This window comes from Capsicum annuum, chromosome 1 (assembly GCF_002878395.1).
Source record: "Capsicum annuum cultivar UCD-10X-F1 chromosome 1, UCD10Xv1.1, whole genome shotgun sequence".
Taxonomy (NCBI): Eukaryota; Viridiplantae; Streptophyta; class Magnoliopsida; order Solanales; family Solanaceae; genus Capsicum; species Capsicum annuum.
The window spans coordinates 54,304,707-54,321,179 of NC_061111.1; the positions used below are offsets into that span (position 1 = coordinate 54,304,707).

Consider the following 16,473-nt stretch of genomic DNA (forward strand, 5'->3'; position numbering starts at 1 on the left):
CTTTAGTGAAAAAAGTAAAAATAAGAAGCGTTTGGCCATGAAAATTTTAAATACAATTTTAAAATTTCAAAAATAACTTTAATTTATATTCATGATCAAACAAAACTTCAACTCTAACTCCAACTCCAACTCCAACTTTAACTCCGAAAAATTATGATTATATAATTATTTCTTTTTTCCAGTAACAAGTTATCCGAAGGTCTATTAACGTTTAAATTTTATTCCTAAAGCCGAGCAACAGAGGGGAAGGGGGCAAAATAATTAAGGGCGACAAAAAAGTTTCAAAAGTAAAAAAGAGTAACACAAGTCTTAAATATTGAGTAGTGGTGACAATTGTAAGATTAATGTTAATGACACTAATTTTAAAATTCTCAAGTTTTATTATTTACATAAAGATCCCTACTCCATATTTACACAAAGATAGTTGCTTGCAGCAACTTCGACAGTTGCTACAGTAACTTTGATAATTGCTGTAACACAACGACTAATAGTAGTTGTTGCAGCAATTACCATAGTTGCTGAAGCAACTCTAATAGTTGTTGAACCAACTCTCATAGTTGCTGAAGCAACTCTCGTATTTGCTGAACCAACTCTCATAGTTGCTGAAACAACTCTCGTAGTTACTGAATTTGCTAAATTATTTCTTCATTAATTTTTAAAAGAAATCAAAAAATTTCTTCTTAAACTTTTTAATTCATTTTTATAAAAATAGTCTATGAAAATTTGAAAAGGAACAATGAAATGAAAAGAGAAAGAAAAATAAGAAGAGAAAATGGAAGAAGACAAAAATTTAGAGAGAGACAAAAAAATAAGAAAAAAAAGCTGAAGAAAAAGAAAAAGAAGAAAAAAGATTAAAAAATAAGAAAAAGGGATCCAAAATTTAAAATTTGGAGTTTGAACATCCTAATTAATTTAATCATAATTTAAATAAAACTTTATCACCATTTTTAATTCAAAACTTTTTTTATCATTTCCCACTTAATTTTCTCGGGGAAGAGTGTAAATGGAGACAGCGAAAGAATGGATCGAAGTAGATGAAACGGCGAATCAATTCCTTACAAGGGTTTTTACAGAGCGACCATTACTAATACTACCTCCCCCACTTCATCGCATTCCACTTCGCCCGGGCAACGTTGTCGAAATAGTTGGTCCTTCTCCTTCTTCAAAAACTCGCATTCTTATACAGGCAAGCCCCACCTATGTTGTGTGTATTATTATTTGTCTATTAAGTAGTTAGGTTAGTCACATAAAGTATTTCATTTACTTTATTTATCAGTATTTGCTTCAATAAGTCTAAAATCTCAGGCTTTTAACTTGAGATTGTTGGGTATAATTAGATGACATGACTTGTTTTTTTTTATTATCTAGTGGTGTGTTATCCCATTATGTTGTTTGTTTTTATGTTGTTTGTTTGTTATATTGTTATTTGTCTTGAGCAGGGCTATATACGAAACAGCCTCTCTACTTCATTTGAAGTAGTGGGGTGGACTGCGTACACTTTATCCTATCAGTATTTGCTTCAATAAGTCTAAAATCTCAGGCTTTTAACTTGAGATTGTTGGGTATAATTAGATGACATGACTTGTTTTTTTTTATTATCTAGTGGTGTGTTATCCCATTATGTTGTTTGTTTTTATGTTGTTTGTTTGTTATATTGTTATTTGTCTTGAGCAGGGCTATATACGAAACAGCCTCTCTACTTCATTTGAAGTAGTGGGGTGGACTGCGTACACTTTATCCTTCCCAGACCCCACTTTGTCTTGAGCAGGGCTATATCCGAAACAGCTTCTCTACTTCATTTGAGGTAGTGGGGTGGACTGCGTACACTTTATCCTTCCCAGACCCCACTTTGTGGGAATATACTGGATGTTGTTGACATATTTTATGTCCTAATGGCCTAGGTCAATTAAGTGGGTTGAGAATTATAAGGTCTTAAGTTTAAATTCTAGCAAAGGCGAAAATACTAGGTAATTTCTTCCATATATCTAGCCTTGGTGGATAGAACACACACTCAAAAAAAAATTAACTACCGAACCAATGAATGAACACTTGTGCATTTTTTCCTTTTGAAATTTAAGTTGAATGTGTCTAATTTGAAGACCCAAGGGAGTGATCTAGTGGTTCAATGAATTTGGATTGAGCACCATGAGGTCTCAGGTTCAATTCCCAATAGAGACAAACATTAGGTGATTTCTTCCATTTGTTCTAGCCTCGATGTACAAAGTTACTTGATATCTGTTGCTTGTAGGAGGTGGTAGTCTCTTGTGGAATTAGTCGAGGTGCGCGCAAGCTGGCCCTGACACCACGGTTATAAAAAAAGTGTCTAATTTGGAACGTTTGTTTAGAAGTTGAAGGGTTTATTCAAAACATGATTTTGTTTGAGTGTCTAAATGGAATATTCTCTTAAGTTTAAAGAGGCTGGCTACATATTAAGCCTTTTTATTTTGCTTCTTGGACTCCCACATTTTATACTGTTACCAATAATAATCAATTAGAAGGAGAGCCTTTGCGTAATTGGTAAAGTTGTTGCCATGAGTTCGAGTTGTGGAAACAACCTCTTACAGAAATACAGGGTAAGGCTGCTTAGAATAGATTTTTATGGTACAACCCTTTCATGAACCCTAAGCATAGCAGGAGCTTAGGACACGGGACCAATAAGTTAGGGTTGGATGTTTTATTTGAATTCTATGCGACCATTCTGCTCCATATGGGTCTATTTTATTTTTTTAATTCAATAAAATATGAGCCTATTACAGCAACACCCAAGGGTGTGGCCCAATAGTCAATGACGTGGGGTGAGAACCACGAGGACTCGGGTTCTAATCCAAGCCGTGGTTCTAATCCAAGCAGAGACAAACACACTAGGAGTTCTCTTCACATCTATCCTAGCCTTGGTAGACTGAGTTACCTCGTATTTATTGCTGGTGGGAGGTGACAAGTATCTCGTGGAATTAGTGGATGTGCGGGTCTTGCCCGGACACCACAGTTATAAAAAAAGTATGGGTCTGTTTCATACCAATACTATTGGGAATTTGGACAGTTTTCAGTTAAAGCTGGAAGAAGATTATTTGAAGTTGAAGTTGAGGAAAGTAGAAGTTGTGGTAAAGGTTTGTGGAAGGAAGTTGAAGATTTGAAAAGCTTCACTTGAAATACACCTTCATAGTTTCATACAACTACTTCAATTTCTAGTTGAAGTTCCCCAAAATGACATGACCAAACTGAGTATTTGCAAATAATGAAATAATACTTCTTGGACAAAGGGGAAATAATTTATCATGCAAATAAGGAACTCTCAAAAACTCACACTTGTCCATACTCTTGATGGACATACAAGTCCCTATTTTGATTAAATAGGTTCCTGGCAAAGACAAAAAAAAGTTAGTGTGTGTTTGGTACGAAGGAAAATAGTTTCTAGTGTTTGGTAAGGAAGCAAAAAACAGTGTTATCTCAATAGCATTTATATGCAATCTAGTAAAAAATTATAGAGGTGGGAAGGGTGGTGTGTGGGGCTTCAGGGGTGGTGGGGATGGGATGATCAAGGGCTAGGGGTTGGGGGTATTGGGTGTGGGAGGATACAATAAACATAGAATATCACTTATAGAACTTGTTTTTCCTACTTCCATTAAGGAAGCTTAATGTGATTCTTTTTGGTTCCATGCTAGGCTGCTATTAATTGTATTTTGCCTAAGGAGTGGAAGGGCGTAAATTATGGAGGCTTGGAGCGATTAGTTATGTTTGTTGACCTGGATTGTCGTTTTGATGTGTTAAGCCTTTCGCGATCACTGAAGCAGCGGATCATCCGAGCAAATGGTAGATACTTTTTCTTGAGCTTGTTTGTTTTGTGTTATGGAATTCATGTTGTTTAAAATTGGGAGTCTCTACTTCTGTAGTTTAGTCAATTACTAGAAACGTATGACTAATTTATGTTTTCCATAACATTGTAGTAGTAATAGCTATAATAATATTGCAATCAACATATTTGGTTTTAGAATCAATTTCGAAATACCATTTGAAATATAACATGTTTATGTGTTGAGTAGATCAACCCATTCTATTTTCAAATTGAGAGTTTACTTTATTTTTTCATGTTTGGCTGAGTTAACTTGAGTTTTAATTGTGATTGTACATTGTGCTTTTTGGTTTTGCAATATTGATGATATGCTTTGAAACTTTGTGTAGTCTATCGTAATATTGCATCTTTAAGCAATGGTGTTCTGATAAGTGGAGGAGATAAATCAAGGTTGTGTCAAAGCTCTCTAACACAGAAGAACTAAACTCTTGGGTGCTGTGAATTAATTTGTTTTAACTGAATATTTGGTTTAATAAATTAGGTAATTATTGAAAATGCCGTTCTTGATGTTAGAAGCTTTCAATATTGATAAGCTGGTTGAAGTAAAAGGATATGTTTGATTTTTGGCATTGGAATGACCAGAATTCTCTATTATTCTTCAGAAAATGACGGGAATTCATTATACTGTAATTCAAGAAGCAAGAACCTTATTTTGTAGGTCTTTTCTTTTTTTGGTATACCCCTTGTATATGGTCAAGATGTCCTTGTTATTATCATTTACTTGATCAAAAAAAATGAACTGTAATTCAAGCATACCCAATGGAAAATGCAGTATAATTTTATGAATTGAGCTGCCTGTCATTTGTTGGCTTTTGGAGCATCTTCTGAATGCTCGCAGATCTCAATTTTGAGTAACTTGTATAGATTAGAGTTTCCAATGTAGAGGTGTAAGGTTAGCTATTTAACTCTTAAGTTCTATAGGATGTTTATTGGCAAAAAAGATTAAAATTCAGTGACTGCATCAGAAGATTCGAAAGTACGATAAAGTTGATGATGCTCAAATTATATATCACAATATAAGCGGTCGTTGTCAATATACTTTATCCAACAAGAGTCCGGGTTGAATCCACAGGGAATGAGAGCACAAGCTTCAGTCTCAAGTTTTTAGCGGCTACAAGTTGGCTTGTAATGTGATGAAAATCAAATGGGTAAATAAAATTGGGGGTTTAAGTCGAACAAATTGTAATTGTCAAGTTAATCGTAGTTGAAATGCTAACTTCGAAGATTAGAGAAAGAGTTGAAATCAAGTGTATAATGGGACTTGGGGTTATGCTATTATAAGGGTGAGTGCATGTATGGGTGATTGAAAATTTGTCTAGATTCAGCAAATAGTCATGGGTAGGCTGGATTATGAGTATTTTTAGTGTTAATTTATCAATCAAACGTCAAAATCTCACGAGTGGGTTTTTTCGAACACCTCACTAGTGTAACTATATGAGAAATGACATCAAGTTATTGTTCACTCCTATTCATCACCCTCATTCCCTTTGTCAAGGGTTCTAAGATTAACTAGAGTTTGCAACCTCTAATTATAGACTGAAAACATGGAGTAGGAGTAAAAGACAAATAAACAACACCCGTACAATTATCACAACTTACTCAAGCATAACCCTAAGCAAAGAAATTAGTTACTCATAGAGAAAGAGGAAAATTACCCAAATCCTCATTCCATTCTTCCATTGAATCAAAGATTATCACAAGAATTGAAATTCAAATTCAATAAAAGGCAAAAGAAAGTCACTAATTTCACTCTTAGGATTTCACTCTATGTTTCTCAAGCTTCAAAAAGTACAAAGATAGAGTTATGCAGCTGAAGAACCCCGTTTAAAACCCCAAATTTGCGTTCTTGGAAAGTGCCAACACAGTTAGCTCTTCCAGAACTTAATTCTCCAAGCTGCCTTCCCACCTGTGTGCGCATGTGGGCTTCACCCCTCCAATGTGTTATTTTGAGCTCCTATTCATCACTTTTCGCATCCCATTTGACTCGTATGGGTAGCTCAACCTTGTATTCATCCATTACCTACACAAACGAGCAATTTAACGTGAGAATCACCTCGAATCAAATGAAATAAGGGGATAATTCAAGCTTGAAAGTGCCAAGAGGTTGGCAAATTGCCAACTTATTAAAGGTCTATGTTGAATAGGATTAAGAGTAGAGTTGTATAATGTTGTGTTGGTATTGTAAGTGCAAGAAAGGAAAAAAGACTAAACATTTGCGTCTCATTTTTTCTATGTCATGGAGCTGTGTGGTATGGTGTATTCCATGTTTAATATATGAAGGGTACTCCCTTAACGGTTGTTGATGCTCGTGCAACGTGAGGTTGAGCAGAATAGGTAAGGAAAGGCAGGAAGTTTGGAATTTGGCATTGTGTTGCATCTGATGGATGATATGTTGAGAATAAAACAGGAGGAAAGCAGTTGACTGACCCATCTGGAAATCAACAACTCTGTTTTCTGATTATGCTTTTGGTGTAAATAAAAGACCCTTTTAACTGTAGATAGTTTGATAGAGTTTCAGAGTTCTGAACACTTGTATCCATATGGATCATCTTGGTGAATATTAGTGACATTTCATACTTTTCAGTAGGAACTAAACATAAATGAAGCACATAGGTATCACTGAAAATTTGGCAAGAGTTGAGAGCTATGCTTCCTTGATAGTAGTTGTTGGCATTTCTCTAATGACCAATATCCTTTTCTGAATTTTTTGTACGAGAAAGTAGAAAATAGAAAATACTGTTTTCCAAGGGTGAAATCATAAAGGTTCCCAATTATGGTGTCCACTGAATTTTTAAACCGTGCTCTACTAGCCCTCGAAGATTTTTTGGTTATCAAAAGAAAAATTCCAATTCTGATAGTCTTCTCTGCAAATTTTAAAGTGTAATTCAAGTGACAAGCTCGAGGCTTAGCAGGGAAAGGTGCAGCTGAAGCAGAATAAGGGCTTGCCCCCTACACAAAATGCTTCCTGACACTAGGCGGTGGAGGAAGAATAGTAATATCCAGTGTGCAGCCTTCCCCCAGCATTTTTTCTAAGAGGCTACGTCTACGCCTCAAACCCATGACCTACCGTCTCAAAACCTGCCCTTGCACAATTGAAGATACACACACATGTTCATAATGGTGGAAAAGATAGTAACTAAACGTGTTTATGGCCTCACACATTTGACGGAAGTAGTATTTGGTTTATTATGTCTAATCAGGCAATGGTGTAGGCCACAATCTAAAAAAGGTGGATGATTCTCCTAGTGGATCAAAGGATGCATGCGCTGAATATGACAAAGAATTGCTCGCTGTCAGCATGAGAAGGTTCTTGTACATCCGCTGTTATGATAGTTTCGAATTTCTTGCTACTCTTAAGGTGAGTTAGAATGAGCACTAAGGTTTTAACTTCCACATTTTATCTATTTTTTGCTTCTATGCTTTTCTACCTATCTTTTTCTCATTTTTAATGAGTCATCTTTGCTATCAATATACCTATAGCTTTTGTTCCTTTGACCTTGCTAATGCTTCGTTAGATCTTGTTATTTAAGATTATTGTTACAACCAGCATTCCAGACAATTTCTGCAATACCTTTGAAGGTAGATATGTAAATAAAGTGAGTGAATGATTGATCAAGGTTGAGATGGCTCTACGTTGACATTGTCTTGTTAAAATATATTGGTATAAAACTTAGAAACTTGTACCTCTTTTCATTTACTGAACATTTGTGAACTATTTTCGTTTAAGAATGATAAATGTCGTCTCCTTAGATGAATATATATGAAATACCCTGAAGATAGGGGGTGGGGGGGATGGGATATTAAGTGTTAACAATTGTATATTAAGGAGGCTTGGCTATGTTGAGTTCCAAGTTATGTTATCCATGCTCTAGATATTCGGCTTTTTGCATGCGATTGGGTGTTAAAGTGTCTCGTATTAGTTAAGGAAATGAGATATCTCCTTATGTAGTCTTGTGTTATCCTCACCTCACAAGATAGTATTTTTTTGATTGGTTAGGCCCAAGATCTATTAACTTAAATATGATGTCAGAGCTTCTACAATCTTGGTAAAGACAATCAATTTGTGCTACTAGCAGACCATCCTCACGAATGTGTATCGCCCATCCTACCAATGTTTTCTTCTTTTCGTCCTTCTATCAATGTCCGATGCCTCTCCTCTCTCCAGCAGCCCTTGATACCTCTCTACAGGCAATTGTTAGGGTGTTGCTCCTTTGCAAACCATTTAGGCATTGCTCTTCCTAGCAGTGTTCAAGCGTTGTTCCTTGCTCTAGAATTGTATAAGCACCTTTCTTCTCTCCCACGCCTAGAGCTACTACTTTCTATATGACCTATACCCTCATCTAAACCTTGACTCTGTGTTTAGGGAAGCGTGAAGCGATGCGAGTGCGTCATTGAAGTGAAACAGTGAAGAAGAAGAAGGCGTAGTAGTGGTACTCGCATAGTGAAGAAGAAGAAGTCGCAGCAGTGGACTTCAAAGTTAACTCTTAGAAAATCGCAGCATGCGTAGTCACGACAGTAGACTTTATTTTTTAAAAATTTAAATTGATCCTAAATATAAAATCAACACGAAGTGACTCTTTTTTAAATTTAAAATTGACCGTAAAAATAAAACCAACATGATGCGCTTTGCATCAGCCACACGCAGCGAGGCGAGCTCGCATCGCTTTGCATCATCGCATTATGCGACGATGCGAGCGCATTCCTGAACACTGCCTTGACTTCTTGTGATTATTGTTTTTGTTTAAGTAATAAATTTTATTAACAAAGGTAATGAACACTTGTAGACGGGAAGTATATCAAATAAGTAGAAAACCTTACAAAAATAAATATGGTTCACTATGGACGACACCTAATCTCCTACTCGTATAGGATTCTCGTGGTGGCATCATCCGCACAAGACTTTCCATGGCAATATTTCCCACAAGGGAGATGTATCTGACTATGTTAAAGGAGGTGATTCATGTCTTCTCCCTAACTTTTACACTTGTGTGCCACATGTAATCTTTCTCTTCGTCGAATTGTCATATATCAAAATCATCCCCTCAATGTGAAAAACTTCTTGTGATTGATGTGCCAATTCAAGTCACACTTGGTGTCTGGGAGATTTGCAACGCCATATCTATTTTGAGTAATTAAGAATAGATTTCTTTTTGTGTAGTTCAAAAAATATTTTTTTTTCCATTGTGCAATTGCCAGCGAATTTCGAAGGAAAGACCTCTAACACCTCTTTTCTTTTTTGCGATTGTGCATTATTTTAGCATTGACCTCAACTTCCACAGGTGGGGTCTGATGAGGGTAGTGTGTACACATACCTTACATCTACAAGGTAGGGAAGCTCTTTTCGATAGACCCTCGGTTCAAGTAAAAGCATTACAAAGCAGTTTGAAAAAAAGTTGACCTCAACTTTCTATATGTTTCAAAATAAGTAAACTCAAAAGTGGAAACTTTTGAGTTTAATGGAGGCTATTAGAATATCAAGACAATATATGTCTAGATTTATTCTACTTGAATAGGGAAAATCTTACCGAATATTCTATCGGATATCTTGATGTTTTGTATTTTCTAAGAAATTTTTACTTACCTTATTAGCATGGAGATTTGCAAAAAATAAAAGAAACTTTTCATTGACTAAGTGCTCCTTTTATTAGAGTCACAGGCTTACATAATATGGTGGTGATCAATTCCAATGCTAATAAGGTTAGTAAATATTCTATAAGTAAATATAAAACACCCTAAGGTATCCTATAGAATATTCTTCAAGTACAATCGATACATGTAGGAATCTAGATGTATGTTATTTTGATATTCTATCATGATTCCTCGAACTCTAAGTAAGAAAACCGTTTTTAAAAGAGTAGAAAGTTGATGCTGAATTCTCGCTAGAATAAATGCACTATCACCAAAAAGAAAAGCGTGTCGGACTTCATTCTTTAGGAAATTGTTGGTAAATCCATAGCTAAAGAAAGTGCTTCTTGCACTATAAATAGCTAAAGAAAGTGCTTCTTGCACTATAAATGAAAAAAATCATTCTCAGTCACCAAGAGTTAGTGTTCTAAATAGACATTATCAATACAGCTTGAATTGGTCCCACAATGGCAAGAATTTCATTGTTCGGAGGTGGGCATCGTTCCCCACTGTCCAGAGAGATGAGCAGTAACGCTTGAACACTCTTGTACTGAAGAGCAATGCTTGAACAATTGCCTGAAAGATGAAAATTGTCAGCGAGATGAGTAGCGGGAGCTGGTTTTCCATAGGGAGGAGTGACGTCAGACACCAAAGTAAGAACAAAAGAATGACACACTGACCAGGAAGCACAAGTCGGTTAACACCACCTTCCGGCAGCAAACACCACCCAAATCTAGCTATATCTCAAAGGCTCTAATGTCGTGTAAAAAATAGAATAAACTTTTCATTGAGTTGATCAACAATGTAGACAAAGTACTCCTTATATGGGAATAATAAGCCATGTATATTGTGATAACAATCAAGTTCAATGCTAATAAAGTAAATGTTCTATAACTAAAATACTAAGAGCTCGTTTGGATAGGATGAAACGCTGACCAGCGTTTAATCTCTTTTTTAGCTTTTTTAGGTGCTAGGTAAAATAAAAAATTACTTTAGACCCCCCCCCACCACCACCCTTTTTGCCTTTTAACTTAAAATTCTATTAAGTTTGGCCAAAATATTTACTCTTTTATCCTTTATATTTTTTCCTAATTCCAACATTACCCCCGTTTTTTAGCCCTAAAATGTATCGAACTCCTTTATTTCTTTCATTCGCCTCAGCCGCTTCTCCTCCATCTTTCACTTTCCTCGATATATCTTCGATCTTTCTCCTTTATTCTTCAGCGATTTCGAGCCCGCTTGGATAGGATTACATTCTTCTTTCTTTCCTCCGTCCCTGCATTGGAGTTTTGCTCAAAGATTTCATTGTCAAATCGAGCTTGTGATAAGTTCTTCTTTACCCTTTGAATCTATAGAATCTCTCCATCTCTGCCATTTTAGTGGCATGTACATTATTGTTGTGCCTTTTACTTGTTAATCTACTATTATTTCTGGTCAAAATCTTCAAATAGATGATTGAATACATTGTTGCTATATTTATAGTTTTTTCTTTTCTAAGTTTATCGCTGCATAAAAATCAGGTTTTATGTAAAATTATTTGTTGTGGATGCGTTGAGGACAATTAAAACAAGAAATTAATTATATTAGCAGTAGCTTTACTTATTATTAGAATAGGATCTATGTTAGCTACCGTTATTAGTCTAGAATAGAGTTTTATGTTTCCTATTTCCATAAGGATTAGACTTTCTAGAATAGAGTTTTATGTTTTCTATTTTCTTAAGGATTAAACTATTGTTGTAATAGAACTCTTATTTAAGAGGTTTTAGAGGAATAAATCAGTAAGTCGTAGTTTAACAAAAAACAAGAGATCAAAATTCTATCTTCCATTAAATTCTAAGGTTTCAGCCTTCCTTTAACGAGCTGAAGAGATTGAAGTTCTCTCTTCCATTGAACTCTAAGGTTTCAAACTTCCTTTTACGAGCTGAATTTCTATATTGACTTGTGAATTGATTTTTCTCGAAAATTTTAATAATTTGGTATCAAAGCCCAACATAATGGACGGCGAGATCAATTCCAGATTCGAGGAAGAACGTGTGATTATAGGAACCCTAACGGACTATTAAATTGCAGCAATGGAACAATGCCTTGGATAAAGAATTGTCCCAAGTCATTCAAGAACAAATTTCTAGCTTGGGAATCGGCTCCACAAAACTAGCAACACCTAAGTGGAGTAGCGCTCCGACGATTGGCAGATCAACAATTCTTGCTATTTAATGAAATCCATCGCCTATTCAACTAGCCAATCAGAATCATCTAACAAGTGGTAATTCTCATTCAATAGTACCAAGCTACGCAAAGATGGATTTTTGTACTTATTACGACACCAACGACCCATTAATTCGGGCACATTGTTGTGATTATTTTTTTGAAAATCAATATACAACTGAAGGGAAAAGGTTGGAGTGGTTGAGTTTCACATGTTGGGAAAAACACAATTATGGTATTGTCGACTTAAACGAGCAGAAGGCCCAATGAGGTCAGATGAATTTTAGAAACGTTATTTCCAGTGATTTGGACCTCCAGAAAGTAGCAACCGATGGGCGAATTAGTTACACTTTGGCAAACTGGTATAGTTGAAATTTATCAATGCCAATTTCAAGAAAAATTGTCTAGGTTTGGAATTGGATGTTCAGTTGACACTATTCAAAAGTTCTGGATGACTGTCCTTAATTCGAGCTTGAGAATAAGCTCTTTCAATGAGAGGGGAGTAATTTTATGGATGCATTTAAGACAATTAAAATAAAAAATAATTATATTATTAGTAGCTTTATTTATTATTCTAGACTAGAATAGGATTTGTGTTAGCTATTGTTATTAGTCTAGAATAGGTTTTTATGTTTCATGATTCATGTTTCCTACTTTCATAAGGATTAGACTTTCGAGAATATGATTTTATGTTTTCTACTTTCATAAGGATTAGACTTTCAAGAATATGATTTTATATTTCCTACTTTTATAAAATTAGACTATTGTTGTAACAGGACTCCTATTTAGAGGGGTTTTGGATGAGTAAATCATTAAGTTGTAGTTTAACAAAAAACAAGAGATTGAAGTTATCTCTATTTAATTCTAAGGTTTTAGTTTCCCTTTACGAGCTGAAGAGATTGGAGTTTTCTTTTCTACTGAACTCTGAACTCTAGGGTTTCAACCTCTGTTTAACAATGTGAATTTATATATAGCCTTGTGACTCGATCCTTCCCTAAAGATCCTAACATTGTTGTTGATATTTTTGTTGGATTTGGGATTGAAAATACATAAATATTTTAGTAAATAACTTTTTCTTCAGAGAATGTAGAAATTAGTTTGTGACATTGATAATGCTAAGGGGTCGTTTGGTAGAGTATATAAGAATAATGCAAAATATGGTGTATTAGTAATGCCCGTATTATTAATGCAAGTATTAGTAATGCTGGTATTAGTTACACATACATTATTTTTACATATTGTTTGGTTTGATGTATTAAAGATAATATATAGTTATATAATTTTTGTAAAAAAATATTTGTTTACCGAATTACCCTTTCCTCAAACCCTTTCCTCTAAGAATTTGTGGAAAGAACCTACTTTTCCTCGGTGGAGAATCCCTGATATGGCTATGAAACCTATCTCCAGGTTTCCCATTAAACCAGCAACCTGGAAGCAACCTGATAGGACTTGAGTTCTGCAGGAGAAACCTATATCCAGGACAACAAAAGCTCCAGTAAAGCCTGCAGACCCCTTTCCTTCTGATTACAACGAGATAGTAAAGAGATGGAAAGATCTAGAATTCACCCATTCGGGCAAGGATCTAAGAGCTCTTAAATAGATATTGGAAGCAATGCAGGCAAAGGGCTTCCTAGAGATATGGTGGGAAAGGAACTGGGAGTAATATGGTGGGAAAAGAAGGCGGAAAAATAATTTAAGGGGTAATAATGTTATTTAATAAATTAATACATGTGTTGAAAGTCTTGCATTACTAATACATGAAAAATGGTGTGTATTATTAGTACACACCTCAATACACAATATAGTGTATAATTGGTACAAGTATTATTTATGCATAGTTAAATATGGTACCAAACAAGGTACTACTAATGCTTGCATTAGTTTTTCCAATACACTCTGCCAAACGACCCCTAAGTGGGACGATGGTACCCATCTTAAATTTTTAGAATTGTGTGAAAAAGAGGTTATAAAAGGAAATAGTCCAAACTTTTATTTACTGAAAGATGGAAAGAAAAATATGAGTATTGATCAGTAGAATGATGGGAAAAAACTATAAGAAAACACAAATGAAAAATCATTGGGATTATATGAAGAAGGAATGAACTCAGTTTAAGCAGTTGATTAGTGGGGAGATAGGTTTGGGATGGGATGTCACGAAAAATACAAGTATATTAGATGATGATTGGTGCGAAAAATTAAGATACATCTCTTACAGCGTTCTGTCAATCTTTCTTACATCTTTCAGTGCTAAATTTCTTGGTTTGCAAAGTAGTTTATTTTTTTACAAAAGAATGTTAAATATAAAAAGTTCAAAAACAAAGATATTTCACTCTTATGGTTTCGCTATGATGTACTGCATGGGAGAAGGAGCACGCACAACAAATCAAGAACAAGCATCTGACATAGAAGTAGGTCTCGATGAAGTTGGGTAACGGTATTGATGGCTATAATAGGGAACGCTTAACTAATCCTATTGGTGAAAAGAGTGATTATATGCAATATATAGACGTTATTGTTTCCTAAACCTTCACTAAAAAAGTAAAAATCTTTAAGTGGTATTGGTAGTGGCAGTTAAGTAAAAAAAAAGTAAGACAAAAGCTGTAGTGCATTAATGAGACGGGAAATACCCTTTCTAATAGAGTGTATGTATAACCAAAGCATCACTACATCTCCGCGTAGAAATGAGCCACCATTGAGAAGTGTATGAACATGTTGGCAAATATTCGTGATATGCATGAAGAGTGTGAAATGTTCAACTATTTTGTAAACATATTTCTTAAGATAGAGATGCGTCAAACATTTTATAAGTTGTCTTGTGATAAAGCTCGAAAGTCATGGTTGGAGTATAACTATCAGTTATACTGAAGAAAATGTGAAGAATGTGCTATTATGGTCAAACATTTTCATTTATTCATGTTCAACTTTATGGTTGTATGGTTAAACTTTATTTATTGCTTTTTGTTTAGACGTTGTGGACGTGCGCTTGTATGTTTGAACCTTTTTATTGCAAGTTGAATTATCAGTATGTGTTAGCGGTACATTTTCTACAACTATACAAGCACAAAATATTAGATTGATACTCATATCATATGTTCATGTATTGTGTCTCGATGTATTACCTCATACGACATATCCCCATCATAGAAAATGACACCCTGTTGAGCATCACCATGTTCATCTTCATCATCCTGTAACATTGAACTCTCAAGAGCAATAGACCCTTTTTGCTAACCATCATCACCACAAATTACGTGAACGGTATATATGGCAAAAAGATTCTACATTTCACTTTGTGTTACACCAAAGAAGTGCATATCTAATATCCCATGATTAGTATTGACGACCTTATTTTTCTTGATTCCCAATCTAAAAATAAATAGATTTTAATTATCATTGGAACTTCATCCCCTATCATAGAAAATGATTGCCCCATCCATACTTTGGTTGCATGAATAACTCGGATTGCTTTGTCTAACTATGGCAGGAAATGTCTATTTTCTATACCACCTGTTTGTTTTTAGATAGGGAATCAAGAAAAAATAAGGTCGTTGATACTAATCTTGGCATATTGGGTATGCACTTCTTTGGTTTAACACAAATTGAAATATATAATCTTTTTGCCATATATACCGTTCACGCAATTTGTGGTGATGACGGTTAGCAAAATGGGTCCATTGCTCGTGAGAGTTCAATGTTATAGGATGATGAAGGAGATGAACATGGCGATGCTCAACAGGGTGTCATTTTCTATGAAGGGGATGTCGTACGAGGTAATACACTGAGACACAATACATGAACATATAATATAATATGAGTAACCAATCTAATATTTTGTGGTTGTATATTGTAAAAACGGTTCTGCAAACATATACCGATAATTTTAGCTTACCATAAAAAATGTTCAACCATACAACCACAAGTCTACGTCTAAAACAAAAAGCAATAAAAAAAGTTTAAGCATACAACCATAAAGTTTGAACATGAATCAATGAAAGTGCTTAACCACAATAACATTTTCTTCAGTTATAACTAATAGTTATACTCCAACCACGACTTCCTAGGTTCATTACAAGACAACTTATAAAATACTTAATGCATCATTTTCTTAAGAAACATGTTCACAAAATAGTTGAACGTGTCACTCCCTTCAAGCATATCAGTTGTATTTGTCAACATGTCCTTACCCTTTTCGATATGGGTTCATTTCTATGTGGAGATGTAATAATTCTTTGGCTAGACATAAACTCTATTAGAGTATATTTTTCGTTTTGTTGATGCTGAACAACTTTTGTCTTGCTTTTTTTTACTTGATTTCCACTGTCAATACCACTTAGCTTTTTGTCTTTTAAGTGAAGGTTCATGAAACATAACAAAGTCCACATTTCGCATATCATCAATCTTTTCACCATTAGGATTAGTAAAGTTTTCTCTTTTATAGCCTTCAATATTATTTATTCCATCTTCATCGAGATCTGCTTCGATGCCAGACATTTGTTCTTGATTTGCTGCACGTGCTTCTTCTCTTGTGGTAACAATATTAGCAAACAATGCATTATAGCGAAACCATAAAAGTGAAAGATCTTTATTTCTTAACGTTTTATACTTGACATTCTTTTGTAGAAAAATAAACTACTTTAAACAAATCAAGAAATTTAGTACCAAAAGCTATAAGAAAAGACATAGAACGTTGTAAGAGATGTACCATAATTTCCTGGTCCCACCAATCATCATCTGCCATAATTGTATTTTTCGTGGCATCTCATCCTAAACCTTTCTCCCCTCTAATTAGCTCT

At 34.8% G+C, this 16,473-nt stretch overlaps 1 protein-coding gene across 3 annotated transcripts in view; it reads left to right on the forward strand.

The window, feature by feature from the left end:
* The first annotated feature begins 903 nt into the window (after positions 1-903).
* Positions 904-16,473, forward strand: part of LOC107874779 (DNA repair protein XRCC2 homolog) — a 30,075-nt gene continuing 14,505 nt past the window's right edge. Inside the window, exons 1-3 of one of the 3 annotated variants that reach the window (XM_047393960.1) lie at positions 906-1,186; positions 3,663-3,810; positions 7,051-7,208. In XM_047393960.1, coding sequence (XP_047249916.1) covers positions 1,004-1,186; positions 3,663-3,810; positions 7,051-7,208 — 489 coding nt within the window. In that variant the 5' untranslated portion in view covers positions 906-1,003. Of the gene's footprint in view, positions 1,187-3,662; positions 3,811-7,050; positions 7,209-16,473 lie in introns of all 3 variants that reach the window. The other 2 variants (XM_016721523.2, XM_047394005.1) reach the window with 2 other exon arrangements.